Source organism: Fulmarus glacialis, unplaced genomic scaffold (assembly GCF_000690835.1).
Source record: "Fulmarus glacialis isolate BGI_N327 unplaced genomic scaffold, ASM69083v1 Scaffold13606, whole genome shotgun sequence".
Lineage (NCBI taxonomy): Eukaryota > Metazoa > Chordata > Aves > Procellariiformes > Procellariidae > Fulmarus > Fulmarus glacialis.
In genome coordinates, this window is record NW_009220105.1 from 5,899 (window position 1) to 21,300 (window position 15,402).

At 38.4% G+C, this 15,402-nt stretch overlaps 1 protein-coding gene across 1 annotated transcript; it reads right to left on the bottom strand.

The window, feature by feature from the left end:
* Positions 1–455: 455 nt before the first annotated feature.
* Positions 456–13,297, bottom strand: LOC104071246 (tropomyosin alpha-4 chain-like). The gene is made up of 7 exons (XM_009580641.1): positions 13,156–13,297; positions 11,785–11,902; positions 11,260–11,330; positions 10,366–10,441; positions 9,749–9,811; positions 9,421–9,490; positions 456–1,391 (listed from the first exon to the last, which is right to left on the bottom strand). The coding sequence occupies exons 2-7, from the start codon at positions 11,896–11,898 to the stop codon at positions 1,309–1,311; spliced, it is 477 nt and encodes a 158-aa protein (XP_009578936.1). The 5' UTR covers positions 11,899–11,902; positions 13,156–13,297; the 3' UTR covers positions 456–1,308.
* Between the last annotated feature and the right edge of the window lie 2,105 nt (positions 13,298–15,402).

Genomic DNA, 15,402 nt, shown 5'->3' on the forward strand with positions numbered 1-15,402 from the left:
CACATATTAACAGGTAAGATATACAAATACACGGTAGTGTTTCCAAAAGCATGGCCTTTAGGGCTCATTTCCTACAGAAGTCTATGGGAGTTCTGCAACGATCTTACTGAAGAGTTTTGATCAACAATGAATAATTTTGGAAAGCTCTATCATCCATTAGGGGATAGTTGCATTCTGCACCCATCTGGGAATACAATCAAGTGATGGGGACAGGTTCCTGCAATATGGTCATCAGAGAGCCGCTTTTAGCAGTTGCGGATCCACATCAGTCCAAACCACTGCATTTCACTGCATTTTTATACATTAGCCTAAGAGCACAGAAGAGCCTGAAAGCCAATGTGTTAACAGTGTATCCCAATGAGAGACACTGCACATGTGCATATTTTACACAGCGATACACAGAAAGCTGATGTGATGAAAAACAAATCACAGGAGAGCAAAATTTAAAAAATGTCCTAAAATGTGCATTTTATTCCATATCATTATACAATGTTTACATACAGGTATACTTTTAAAACTGCTCAAAGAAAGTGTGAAAAAAAGTGAGGCGAATATCGGTTTATAAATTCCTCCCCCTCCCCAAAATCCACACAAATAAAATACATTTTAAAACAATCTCTTCCAAATTTATGTTTTCTCCTGAATTTATTGAATCTTTCATTTCAACATGAAAAATACAATCGAATGAATACTTAAGGTGAAATGCTGACCTACACTTCTGTATTGAGTTGCAAGAACACAATTTAAAACCTCCAGAAGCCTTCACTTTTCTCTGTTGCTCACATACCTTTGTTTTATTGAATTAGAAGGCACAGAAACTCCAAATCCTCACAGGTCAATAAAATTCTGATAAAAATAAATTACTGTGCTGGACAACTCCTGACTTGTCTGATGTCAAACAAAAGACTTCAGTAGAACCTTTTGTTCAAAATAGCACCATTTCCACCTGATCTCTCTTGAACATGAATCATTCTTCTTGTTTGTTAAAAATTGTAGTTGGCACATGAGGTGGGACACTTTCTGCCACAGCCAGGATTCTTCAAAAGACTAGGCATACTGAATTGCTGAACCCTCTACAAAGTGTAGGTAACATTTCTGTTGGGAAATGGCACATTTAAACCATAATGTAATATAGCTTAACCCACATATGGCTTGCCCATTTTGGTGTTTCCCTGACCCCTGCCTGATAATTTAGCAGATGTTCTTGTGAATGTGGTGAAACTAAAATAAAGACATGTTTATGGGGTTTCATGGCAAGCAGGTGTAAAAATAATAAAACAAATAATGTGGTTGCTGCTAAGAAGGTTTTCACATGTTGTTTAACTCCAGTAAAGTTTGATCCAGCATCTGATGCATACTAAGGTTTTCTTCTTTGGCATGCGCCACTTTCTCTGTTGTGGGATTAGAAAATTAAAACATGAATAGCAGTTCTTTGCAGGCACTGATTCTCAGAACATGAAGGCATGCAATCATCATTTCTATTGGAGGGTTTAGAAAGTTAAGAAATGTGCATGCTCATAAATACCGATGTCCCCAGACAGCGCAACTAGAGAGAATTCCAAATTAATAAAACAAACGGCAAGTAATACAAGTTTAGAACTGTTTACAGCTGCATTTGTTAAGAAAATGCACTGCCAACAGAGATGCAATTCTTGCATGTTCTGGAAGCTCTTTGCTTACAGGAATGTGGGATGGTGAATGGCTTTTTTTTTTTTTAAAGTAGGGCAATAAAGAAAATAATTTAAGTTCTTTGCAGATCCATACTTTAAGTTTCATGTAATTCAGAACTTGCAAAGAACAAAAAAAATTACAACCAATCTCTTCGTCAGTGATGTGACCTTTAAGAAATTTATTTCTTCTAGAAAATAAATAAAATCAAAGTTAGTAGCTTTATGTTGCATGCACACTTTTATAGGACAGTCATTTAACACACTTATTTGATACAATAAATGAGCACAATGTTCTAGAGCTGCATCCTACCAGAATCCAGTAATAGTAACTTCATACTAATGCAAGCATACCTTTAAACTGACCAGGTATTTTCAGATGGAGCTCCCAGTCATAGCTTTTTTTTTTTTTTTTTTTTTAAGATTTTTTTAAAAGTCAAATACAAGCCCAATTCATAGTAATGCAAAATTAATGCATTAAAGTCTCCAGATAACAAAACAGCTATAAGTATCCTTTATGCTGGTTTTGAAATACGGAAATATGAATCCTGATGAACATTTTCCTCTCGTCCACGTTCTAGTAAAAATCTCAGGGCCAATTCATGATGTCAGGTAAACTGAGTGTCTCTCTACAAGGCAGGCCGTTACTTTTTGGATACTGTTAGCTAAATGCTGTAGCTGTTTACTGAAGAGGAAAGGAGCTATGCATAGCCAAAGAGCTTACTGCTCCTCCAAAGTAGCTGTGCATACAGATAATGAAAAGCCTCATCGAGAAGAAGCATTTTCATATTTTTCCAACAGAAACTGAGAATTTCATCGATTAATTTACCACAGAATCAACAGCCTGGAAAAAATCAATTTCTAGGTTTCTTGCTTATTTCTACATTTACTGATTCATTCTTAAGGAAATTTGGAAGAAGCAGTTTTTAAAAAGTTAACAATATAGTCACACTAAAGTTTAATCCTCATTCAATGCCAGCTTTAGTTCATTAGTTAGGCGACTGTTTTGCTCAAGTTGCTGGTAGAGTTGGTCTGTACAGGCAGCAAGCAGGTTAGAAGGGAAAAAAGAGGCAGAATGAAGACAGATTAGACAGAGAAAACAGTTAGGTAAGAGTTAATAAAGAAACTCGTCACACCACAGACAGTTCAGTAACATACAGAGAAACATTTTACCTTTGTTTCTAGAACTCTAGTAATTAAATAGCTACTCCAAGGAATAGCTATTATAACCTATGAAGGACTGGATAAGACTCCTGTTGGGGGGAACAGCTATGAGACAGGTAAGTGGGAATAGAAATGGAAGAACTGCAGCTATATTCCTAGAAGAACCAAGTCCTGCTTTAATCTTTATGTACAATGTGTGGAAGATTTGTTTTATGTGTGCCATTTTTCTTTGTAAACTATTTAAGATGTGGTGGAACCTCATCTGTCAGTGGAGGGAAAGTAACTGCATCACAACCAGGGTAAGTTACAGCAGGAGAGATGCTGGTAGCCAACTACCACTAGGTCTGACTCAGCCTGTATTCCTTTCCTGGGGAATCTAACAGCTGAAATGGTATTTTTGGTAGGGAAACATACTTCTGTTACTGGTATCAACACACTTTGATACCTTTAAATTGTTCAGTTGTACTTCAGAAGAAAACAAACCCAAACATTCAGTGAAAATGAAATGGAAGCATGAAAACCTGTGTTGCTCAAATACAGCAAACAGAGAGGACGGTTCACATTTATGGTCAAAGAGAACAGCCACAGCTATGTTGTGACAGTGCATTTAGTGAGAGTTGTTCTGCAGAGTGAAAGAACGTTCTGTGATGGGTTTTGACTGTCTTGTTTTCTCAAATTGTCCATATTCTTCTCAATAGTCTAGATTCAAACTGTACTCCTGACCTCTTGATACCAGACTATTCTCCTACAGGAAATAACTGTTTCTGATTCTTTTCCACAAGCTTCCTAACAGCTTCCACAGAAATCCTCTTCCCCTGCAGTCTCTGGACACAGCAATGGCAAAGCTGTGCAGTGAGCTGGTCTGTAGGACATAGTTGTGCGGTGAGCAGCAACTCCTTACAGCTTCCTCCCCAGCCCAAACTCCAACAGCCGGCTCAGTAAAACCAGGGCACATTTCAGAACTGATCCTGGACCGGTAACAACTGGGTCTTGTCTCTCTTACCAGGATAATCTCACATATACATGGAAAAAACATCAAAACCTCAGAGTGACTAAAATTTCACTTGGTTTGGCAAAGTGTATTTAGTTGTTATTCAAACATGACAACATAATTTGAACTAAGAACTTGATGCTTACCTTCACCACAGAAAACTCCTCTCTAATTGAGGCAGAGATTTACAGTATTTCTCAACATCCAAAATGAGACTAAAACCCCTAGGTAAAGCATGGAAAGCATTTACCCAGTGTACAGTCAGGCCTTGATTACCCACAGGCTGTCTGTCTACGTTGCGATTTACCACAGAGGTAGAGCCAAGGGCTGGCTCTGTAGGGCCACCTTAGGCCCAGCAGGGAGTTCAAGCTCTGGTGCAGACCCAGTGAGGCTCAGCCTCAGCACAGCAGAGAGCCCAGGCAAATGAGATATCAGAGCCAGCCTTGCACGCCTCATGTACATGACTAGCTACACATCTACACATGGTCAGACCTTGTAGGATGTACAACATAACGTACAGGTCAGGTCCAACGGTGACAAGAGTGCTAAAATACGCTGCAGTGAGAAACCACAACAGCTCCATGCAGTCAAGATCAGTGCAGCAGGGCCAGCTAGGAATTCTGTATGCAACTACCTGGTATCTGCATTGCATTGCCCATTTCCAGTACTCTCTCCAGCAATTCATCGCCCTACAGTGCAGAGAGCTGATTATGTGTGTTTGAAGGAAAAGGGAAGATTTAAATACTGATGTTCAAAATTACTGTGTTAAAAAGTACCAGGTTCCTACACAGGATTTGCTTTTTTTTCTTCTCTTAAGAAACAAGGAATTGAGAGGAAAAACAACACTGCTAACACAATAAACCAAAACACACTAAATTAAGGAGTTGGAGTTGCTGTAGCGTAAGTTACTCTGGCTCAGCTGACAAGTGACAGCTGACCACATTCCCCATAACTCTCGCATTTGTAAAGTTAATCACGTTAGCTTCAGTCATTTTACAAATGCTCATCCCATTATATTTGGTTAACCTTCACACTAAACATTTTACTTTTCAGTTGCAATACACTAGTGTATAAACCCACTTACTGTATCTCAATTGATGAGTAGTAAGTTATCGAACTTTACTATCTGGACTATCTGTGACTGCTGACACATATCCTGTACTCGGGCTTCTCCCCATAGCCAGTAACATTAGGACACGTGTCATGGGATAAAAAAACTGAGATGAGACGAAGTTATCTGAGGATGGCAGCAGGGAAGACGATGCATCCACTTGGAAGCCTTATTTGAAAAACAGGTTTTGGGGAGGGGAGGAAATCTAGCCTAGACTGCACTGCTGAATAATCTTGAAATTGAATAAGAAAACTACATTTACATTATTCTCCAAGCTAAAAAGTAAAACTCAGCTACGCTATGATGAGTTTATTTAGCTGTGGTGACTTAGGAACTTTAGCAATATATACAGTGACAGGCATAATCAGACATCAATCCAGTTTAAACTGATTCACTTTAATGTGAACTGGAAAAAAACTTCTTTCATTGTGAAGAAAATGAAGATAAAATAATGCAATAAACTCTCTAGTTGCAAATAACAGTACAAAAGAGCAAGATGTCAGTATTTAATGCTTCATCCTTGATTAGGCACTATCAAATCAGCTGAAAGCCAATGTTTAGGCTTTCAAACCTGAAATCTACATTCCACTTCGCAGCAGAATAATTTCATTATTAGTATAATAATGAGAGTTTTCCTACTCCAGTTCTGAAACATTTCTCATGAGTCTGCAATTCAAACTCACGAATCTGAGCTAAGCACGAGAGTGGAAAGCTACTGAAATGTCCCCGCTGAACTTCCAATCTTATCATGCCACTCGAGAGAAGTATATTGTGGGGAGGAAAAAAAAAAAAAAAAAAAAATTAGCAAGCAACATCTTTGCTGAGTAATCGAGGTATGAAAGAGGGTAAAAAGTTTTTTGCAAGACATTTAAAGGACTATTTTTGTGTGACAAAAAGAATTTAAAGTTTTTGATACTGCGCCTTTAAATCCGTCTCAAATATTTAAGTTAACAAACAAACACATGCTGAAGACAGGAAGTCTTCAGCATCAAACCAGGAGAAAATTTCAGACTTTAAAGTGAAAGATCTGGTGTCAAAGACTTAACTGCTCTCTCAGCCATGCTCCCACAACCAAGTGACCCCAAGGAAGTAGCGTCCTTGCAAGTTTTGGTGTAACAATAACAACTGAAAAGATTCCCATTTTATCTGCATGAGATTTTGAGAAAGACTAAGATCATAACTAGTCAGTTTTGACCTCAGAATACCAGAAGTAGTATTCTCATTCCATAGACTGCCATCACTGGCTTTGCATAGTCAACATTCAGGCAAAAGTATTTGCAGAAAAAAAATGGAAACACCAAAAAAATTTAAATTCCTAATGGCAAAAACCTGCAATTTTTATTAATAACTGAAATAGTTATTTAAATAAATAAAAGGCAAGGGAATAGCAAAAGGGATACAGCTGGGATGTTTATTTTACACTGAGAGATGTAGAGTTTCTGTACAGCAGAGCACAAACAGAGCATATTCTGAGACAGGTGCTAGAGGAATAGAGTCAACTAAGCTAGAAGACAGGACAATGAACCCATGAAACATCCAAAGCTTGGAAAGATGTTTTATCCAACCCGATGAAGATGTCTTTGGAGAAGTGAAGCAAAGAAAATTATCTGCATGAAAACAAAAAGTGAGATAAGGTAGGAAATAAAAAAGGTGCAGTGAAGACTTCCAAAAAAGCAGCAACAGCACAGCAGAGCCAGCATGCCAGGATGATTACTAGAGAAACACCACACCATGCTGGGACTGGAATGCTACAGTAATGTCCCCATGTACCAGCAGAGAACATTTCAACGTCTGTTTTCCATTTAGAAATATCCCAAATTGAAGAAATAACTGTAATCTCTGTACACAGAGGAGGAGAAAAAAAGTCCATTTGCTTTATAAGCCACTGAGCAAAAGCATATGTTGGGGGGGTGGAGGGAATTTAAAAAAAAAAAAAAAAAAAAAAAAAAAAAAGGCAAAGCATACAAAGCAGACAACATTAGACCCCTACTAAAAAGTTGGGAGAAAGAGGGAGGGAAGTAATGAACAGACATAGGGATGAAAAAAAAAGGAAAGAAAAAACATTTAAAATATGGGTGCATGCAAAATACATTTCAAGCTCTGAGCAAAGCTTACGCCTTGCTGAAAGGATGCTAACTTCCAAAAAGAAATGCTGGGACTAAACATCGCACCTCATAAGCACTCAAGAGCCGCAACTCTTCCTCTTTCCCATGTCAACTGTACAGGGTTCATGCAAGTGAAAGGTATGAGCATGGGAAGGTGGATTTAGCACAGCTGACCTCTGTTCAGAGTTTTCAGTTGATGGAAGAAGAGTTTGTATCAAACACTGCACCGACTAGTCACACCTTACAATTGATCACTCTCCTGCTTTCCTGCTACCTAATACACTCTGTATTTTTCTCCTTATGACTAAAGTTGATATTACCACATTTTTGGTATATGCAAATTAAATTAGTACTACCCTCCACAAAATATGCAGAAGCAATCTACAATTCAATTGTCACTTTTATGGGTTTAAACGACAAAGTATTTTAAATCAATTTCCACAGTTGTAATTTAGTGATAACAGCTGAAGTTTTCAGAGCAGTTAAAGAAATTTAGATAAACACTTTCCACTGTCATTGGTAGAGAATACAGCTAAATCTAAATTTCTCTGAAACTTTTGTAGGAACTTTGGCAGAGAAAAGCTGTGACAGCAGAAGAATACATATCTGCTGCTGAATGCAGCACATACCAAGGCAACTTTCTTTGGTAAACTGAACATGATGGGCTTCATAGACAATGCTTGAACAGAGGTGAACTGAAAGGATAAATGCAGAGCTACAAACAAAGGGCAACCACAAGACATTGTGGATTGCAGATACAGAATGAAAGAGTAAACACGAGCTTATTATGCAGCTTACAAAATCACCATGAGTATTTACCAGGCTAGGCACAACACTCACCCACACTCTGCCACGGTAAAGAAATTGTTCATGGTATTTTGTACACCTAGTCTCGCTAAAGGAATGCGTCTCCCGCTACAGAGGGAGTATAATTTCACAAGGCTGGAAACTGCGCAATCAATGAGGGCAGGGAAGCAGGTGCAGGCAGAAGCTGGGAAGACATTTACATGGAAGTCATATCGTTGAGAGCGTGGTCCAGCTCTTCACTGATGGCTTTGTACTTCAGTTTCTGAGCATATAGCTCATCTAACATTGCCCCAAGGGAAGGCAGAGGTATGCAAGGAAATGGAGCGTGATCACGGGATAGAAGGTGAAGGTGGTGGCATAGGATACCATCCAGAAGCCGTAGGAAAGGGGAAGAGCGCACAGAAAGAGGTGTTGTGACAGACAAAACAAAACAAAAATTACAAAATTAGAGAAAAATTAAAAAAAAAGAAAAAAATCAACAGTGAATAGTTTTGTGTGACAAGTTCATTAACTGCACTGCCGGTGGGGCAACCTGTGATATAGAGAAAACAAAGGAAAGAAAGCGTACAAGGGAAGCAAAATCCATGTTTCGCTGCCCTGGATTTTTGTTTTAATGCACATTAGGAGGGCACACAGGAGCTAGGGAGAAAAGATCAAAAAACGGGGCTCAAAAAGGATGCTATCATTTATTTTCTACCACTTTTTTTTTTTTTTTTTTTTTTAAAACCACTCTGGTTTGCGTGATGTTATAAAATCAGTTTCTTACAGCAATTTTTGTTCCTTCTAAGCACTTATCTTTCTTCTCTGCTTCCTTCCTGAGTCAGTGATCATAAATTTTCAGCAGCTACCTACATATTTGATACCCTTTATGCAGAAGTCAGCCAGCCATGCCAAGCAATCAAGCTTCTTAAAATCCTAGACTTAGTGTAACGCATCTGAATAGTAAACTCCATATAACTTCTAATTACAAAGCACTACCGAATTATTTTCTCCGGAGGGAGAAAGCACATTCTGCTAATTCTACTACAGTTCTGAAAGATTTATCAAAACCTTAAAACAAACTCCCTGAAGTTAAATAAGCTGTCCTTCTGATTATGTATACAATCATTAGCTTTACTGAAAAACAGCAACTGGTCTGTGTCACAAAATGCCTGCCCTGACCCACACTTATCGCAGTAATAAATTAGGTTAGCTTGCTACATTCCTAATTATTATAAACATAACACAGCTCCTCATCAGCTTTTTAGTAAGATAATAATATTTATCATCTAATCATTTACCCTATACATTTATATACCTCCAAGTAGAAGAGTATAAAGCAAAAAAATGAAAGGAGTCTTGAGATCATGAGAGAAAAAGGAACAGGCAAGAGCAAAAAACTGTTCACCTGTAGCATTTAAGTTATCAATACATTTCAATCAGAAAACATTTTGCCTATTTTACTCTTTAGGCAGACCCATTTATATAAGCAGGACAAGTCAGGTGAGTAGAATTGGGTGCTGAAAAAAAAACCAACAACAGGAAAATAAAAGATCTGTATTTCTACAGTAAGTGAAGAAAAAAAAAACCCCATACCTTCTAGGTCATCAATGCTCTTCTCCAGCTTAGTTACTGACCTCTCAGCAAATTCAGCACGGGTCTCAGCCTGAAGTTGAGACAAATACAGACTACTTTAGGAAACACACACACCATACTTACAAATAGAGGAGCAACAATTCAAATGAGGAAAAAGTACAATCAGAGGAGGCAAACAATAAGGCGATACTGATTTTTAGGAGAGACATTTAACAATAAACTGTCTCCAAAATGACGTGTTCATCCTTAAAGCATCAAAGTAGTGTTTATATTAAAAGCATCAAAGTTGCATTGGAACATCTGTCGTAAAGAATAGCTCTAATTTTACCTCCTTCAGTTTGTCAGTCAGGACTTTAATCTCCTCTTCATATTTGTCTTCTTTCTGCGAGTACTGTAATAGAAAGAGGATCACTGATATTAGACCAGGTATTCTAAATTTACCAAAAAATACCACATTCAAGACTCTCTTCTAATAGATCAACTGTATACAAGAAATTAATATGGGTATAACTAAATTAATTCCACTCACCAGACTGTGGTAATACACAGTTTATTACAAGAGCCAAACTTCCCTTGAGTTATATTCCAGTGCTATATGGTGGGAACTTTTGAGTAGAAATTAGTACTACAGTTTTAAAGAGGAGTGGCATTTGGAGAAATTTAATGTTAGCACACAAGTGCCATTTTGAGGGACATTCTATAAATACTTAATCCTGTCAGACTACTTAACAGAACATGTGGTCAAATAATACTGACCTATTTGGAACAGGAAGGAATGCTAGGTTCCGATAAGAGCCAAATACGAATTGAATAGTAAGTCCCAATGCTTCTACTGACAATGGCCTTGCTGAAATGCTGCAAAGTGATCAGCATAAAAAGAAAACCCCACAGGCCAATCCAGGTGACAACGTAAGGGACACATTCTCACATAAGTCTCTAGCCTACCTTCTCAGCCTGAGCCTCCAGCGACTTCAGGTTGTTGGTCACAGTTTTCAACTCCTCTTCAAGCTCAGCACATTTGCTGTTATTTCGGAAGGAAGGCAGGAAAGGGGCGGATGGAAGATTCAGTCAAGCAAAAGAAACAGGAGAAAATAGGGGGAAAAGGTAGAGAAAAATGAAAACAATTACAGAGCAAAAGAATGGCCTCAAAAGCAGCTGAATCCATCACAGACTGAAAGCAACTCTTTACGATGCCAAATTCCATTTCAAGTGTACATTAAGACGATGACCAGACAGAAATTATCTACAGCCTTTGGCTTACACAAAAGTATTTACATAGCCTTTACACGAGACAGTTCAGCTTCTTTTTGGCTGCACAAGAGATCAGTTTTAAAGGTAAAAATGAATAAATAAACAAAAAAGAGACCAAAGAAAACCACCAAAGCAAGATGCAAAGAGAGTAAAGAGCATAGTGAGGACTTATTTGTTACTACTGGGTGAGCTAACTGGCTATGGAAGCTGAAAGACTTGGGTTGCAGTTAAACCTAAAAACTGTTTATTAGTATCAGTACCTTATCCTCTGCAGCCATTAATGCTTTCAAGGTTTGATCCATTATTCTTAACTGTTCTTCCAGCTGTCGGACTTGGCTGTTAGTGAACACATGAAATGCACAAAAGCCATTCACAAAATCAGTGTGCAGGTACAGCATGCAGTGACAAAACACACGCGCACACAGATATGAACACATTTACTTTGGCGTTGACCATTTATTTCAACCATTAGAGTAAATGAGCAAAACATAGCTTTGAGCTGAACACACAGTGTACTGCCAATGTTTCATGCTGTTACAGTTGTCTTGTAGCACCTCGCACACATCTTGGGGTAAGTTCAACGCTTACCTTTCTGATAGTTCAGCACGCTCCTCAGCCCGCTCCAGGTCACTCTCAATGATCACAAGCTTACGAGCCACCTACAAGAAAAGGCAAATGACAATCAGAGATATTATGTTGCTGCAGCACACATCACCTGTTTCTAGAACCTACAAACCAGGGAGTTGGGCCTCTCCGTTTTTTGGTCAACACGTGAGTTTTGATTATGTGACATCTTCATTATTCATTTGAGTCTTTGTTATCTGACATTTTTCAAGACCTCTCTTTCATTCACCAAAAGGCAACTTAAAAATATTTTTCTTCCTAAGAGACCAGGGAATACTCTCAATCATTTTAGTGCAAAGATCTGAGCACAGGTCTCCTGCCACCTCGTCCCCTGAGGTATCTGGGTGCCCATTTTTCCTTCCACAGCTGCAAAGAGTGGTGTTTGTGATCTTTTGAACTTAAAAGGCAAAGGGGAAAAAAAAAAAAAAAAGAATTACAGGCACAGCCTAAAGGGCTTTAGAAACAGATGACCTGCACTCAAGAACTGACCTCTTCATACTTGCGGTCAGCCTCTTCAGCAATGTGCTTAGCTTCTTTAAGCTGGATCTCTTGGATTTCCATCTTCTCTTCATCCTTCTGGGCTCTATTTTCAATGACCTTCATTCCTCTGAAAGACATGAAAAACAGGAAATGCAAGATTCAGGGCTTGCCAGCGTATCTCCAGCTCTACTACTACTGGAGTGTGACTTTCAGACAGGTGTATTAAGATGAACGAAGCACGTCAGATACTTGATCCTTCACATAGATCTAGTCCTGTGCATTCACACTTCAGAAGGTCAAAGGAAAGAAGCATGTCTTAGGAACAAAGAAAATTTAATTTCTTTACCTCTTACCACCATTCAGCTGTACTATTCTTTTTCATTTTAAATTGAAGGAAAACTGATCTTATAGAAAGGTAAATAAAGGGTCTTGCTTCTAAAGACCTAATAAGATGACTAAAGACATCTGTGCTTTTACATTCATCATGAAACAGCATGTTACAACCCCTGCAGGACTGACAGGCATTATGTTTATGGGCTAAACAGATTCCTGTGAGTTTGGCCATGTCAGAGCCCTAGAGCACTGAAGCTCTCTGTGCTCTGCATAAGCAAAATTTAACTCCTGCGTAACAGGAAACATTGTGTATTGCCCCTTCCATGCATGTTTGACCGAAATTCTCTTAACTATTTCACAACGCACTGTGAGTCTCAGGCACTTTTCTTTTCAACAGGCTGCATCGTTAGTGAGGTAGAAATAGATATGCAGAATAGGTAGGAATCTTTCTCAATAAAAGGTACTATCACAGATATAAAATACAATTTGTAGAAGTAAAAGAGAAGATCTTCCAAAGCCACAAATCTTGAGTTCCTAACTTACATTAAGTACTTCTGGAAATCCCTGCCTAAATCTGAAGGAATGCTCTCTCTCCTTTGCTTACTTTCATGTACCAATCTCATCAACAGGAGAACCAAAGCAGCCTGTTCCAGCACTTCGCTATTCTCCAGGTGAGATTTTGTACTCACAATGAAATCAAGAATCACCCGACAGCACAAGAGTACACATTACCCCCAAAAAGTTGTCACCCAAATAGAGAAGTCTGGGCTGGGCCAAGCAGTTTTCCCAGGATGTGGCATGATACATCAAAAGGCCTACCCCACTTAAATCTTATCTTTACAACTGAGACACAAAAAAGAATTCAAGCCTACAATTTTGGACATCCCTACAGACAAGCTGTAACTGAAGTCCATGTAGGCAAAGGAAGAGTGTATTACACACGTTCAGAGACATAAGAGTGGCTTAATTTATTTCCCTAATCCACATCCTGGTAATTATCATTTTTGTCATAAGGGTAACAATCCATTCAAGAGTGGCCCCACCCACCTTTCACTCTCATCTGCAGCCTTCTCGGCCTCCTCCAGCTTTTGCAGGGCAGTAGCCAAGCGCTCCTGAGCCCGATCCAACTCTTCCTCAACCAGCTGGATGCGTCTGTTCAGAGAAGCTACTTCGCTCTCAGCCTAAGCACAGGAAGAACAGAAATTAATTCATAATAAGGCACACATCACCTCTTGTAAAAGATTATCCCACATACCTGCTAGTGCCATTTAACAGCACTTCAGTAATTCCTGACTTCATCCACTAAAAAGCCCATATTACAGAGATGTACATGCCCTCGTTAAATTGTGAAGTTATGGCTTAACAGAGGAAAAAGTGATTAATGCTTCCTTTAAATGAAGCACATTAAGGACTGTACAATTTGTTATAGAAAGAACTGCACTGGAAGAATTATGCATCGTTCCCCAAATACTTTCTGTTATTGTATTTGCAGACGTTAACCAATTATAGTCTCCCCCCTTTTTTTTTATCAAATCAACACAAACTAATTACCCGATTCTTCTATGTTATCCCAAATCCTTTATTTATGACCTTTTGCCATATTTTGATAAGAATTGTTCCAATATTCCTTGAGTTCCATAAGAAGGGTTCAGCATAAACATGCAAAAATACACCTAGATCAGCATTTGCAATGAGACAGCCGACACAGAGAGAGCATGAGAACATTTAAGAAATGCCCGAATACCCACAAGTTTTGTTTACAGGCAAGCTATGCAAGAGCTGAAAAAGAAGGCACCAGCAGAGGCTACATCTAGGAAGGGCCCTGGTACAGGCAACAATCGCCTAAAACATCTGTTTTTTCTCCCCATACTGCCATCCTCAAACTTCCTCCAGATTTGCCTCTCTTGCATTACATGTTCACTTAATCTTCTATATAACACTTGCAACTCATCTGCCTCTTATCATTACAAGCTTTTACTTCTGACATTCTCAAACCTACACGTGCTGAAGTTGCAGAGTAAGTTCTATAACAGCCTTCTCGTAGTAACCTCATTATTAAACTTGATTTCTTTCGAAAGGATTAAGTGCAAAATATATATAAAAAGGTCATTATTCTAAAAAGTTAATTACTTCCAAGAATAACAGTTACTCTTAATTAGTACTGAAAACGATCTTGCTATATATGAGGAAGCACACATCTGAATTTCCTACGATGTCTAGTTGGGAGGGGAAAAAAACAACCCTTTATCAAAAGTAGATACCAGAAGTATCAGTTTGGTACTTTAATTAAAAATTTAAGGAACTGTTATTTGTTGCTTTTACTAACCAGAGGCAGCTAGATACAGTTGGCCACAGCTAAAATTTTGTTGTACATAACACAAGTAAGAAAAATTTACACACCAAACAAGTAAAACAACCTTTGACATAATAGTAATGTTGCCCCACTAGAATGATCGGAAGTAACACATCAACAGGGAAGCAAATATATATTTGAACGTTGATGAGTATTGGCAGTGAACATGTAGAACCAGGAGTAGAAAAGACTTCATCCTTAGAGATCTAGATTAACCCAAATATAAAATCTTTAGCTATGTAATCAAGCAATAGTACTCCAAACCTGTATTTTCAGACTCCTGGCTTTAAACAGTAAGAAGTTGAACATTCTGATTTGAGAAAGAAAACAACCTTTCATAAATGTTACCCTTGGGAAATTTGTAATGTTACAAGTTAATTATTATCATGTCAAGACTCCTCATCATGATAAGAGCATACAATATGCTTAGAAAACACAGGGTGACTAAAGTTCAAGTTTTTTACTTCCTGCTCCAGTAACTCAAAAAGGGTTTACCAACCAGCCATATATGGCCCAAGTTATTCTTCTGTGGAGCAGGACTTCTCTCCTTATATGGTAAGGAAGGAAAAAACCCCAGTGACATTAAGGGGCACTCCCACAGCTAACAGACAAACATAACCTTCTGCGTTTTTGCCATAGCACTTATACACCACATATTTTTACAATGAGCAATGACACGGATAAGTTACCATTGGGTGTTAATTATTACTGTTGCAAGAGAGATTCTGTTTTCCAGAAAAAGGAAGAAAAATGCATTCTGAAAATGTGATTACCAACAGCCCTTTGAGATGCATGCACTCAAAACAAAAAAGATTCTTTTTTAAGGCAATGGCTGCTAGTCGCAGTCTTGAAACTTTTAACAATCTGGTTTAACAGATTGTTAAAGCTGTAACCTGTGATACGTTTTGGCCACAGCTTTAGCTTTTTCATTGTTTGCGTAT

Bases quoted from the DNA above. Each gene is read 5' to 3' on its own strand.
- LOC104071246 (XM_009580641.1), bottom strand. From the start codon at position 11,898: ATGAAGGTCATTGAAAATAGAGCCCAGAAGGATGAAGAGAAGATGGAA. The intron at 10,442-11,259 runs GTAAGCGTTGAA...CCGAAATAACAG, and splicing joins CGTGCTGAACTATCAGAAAG to CAAATGTGCTGAGCTTGAAG. The intron at 9,812-10,365 runs GTAGGCTAGAGA...TTTCTATTACAG, and splicing joins TGGAGGCTCAGGCTGAGAAG to TACTCGCAGAAAGAAGACAA.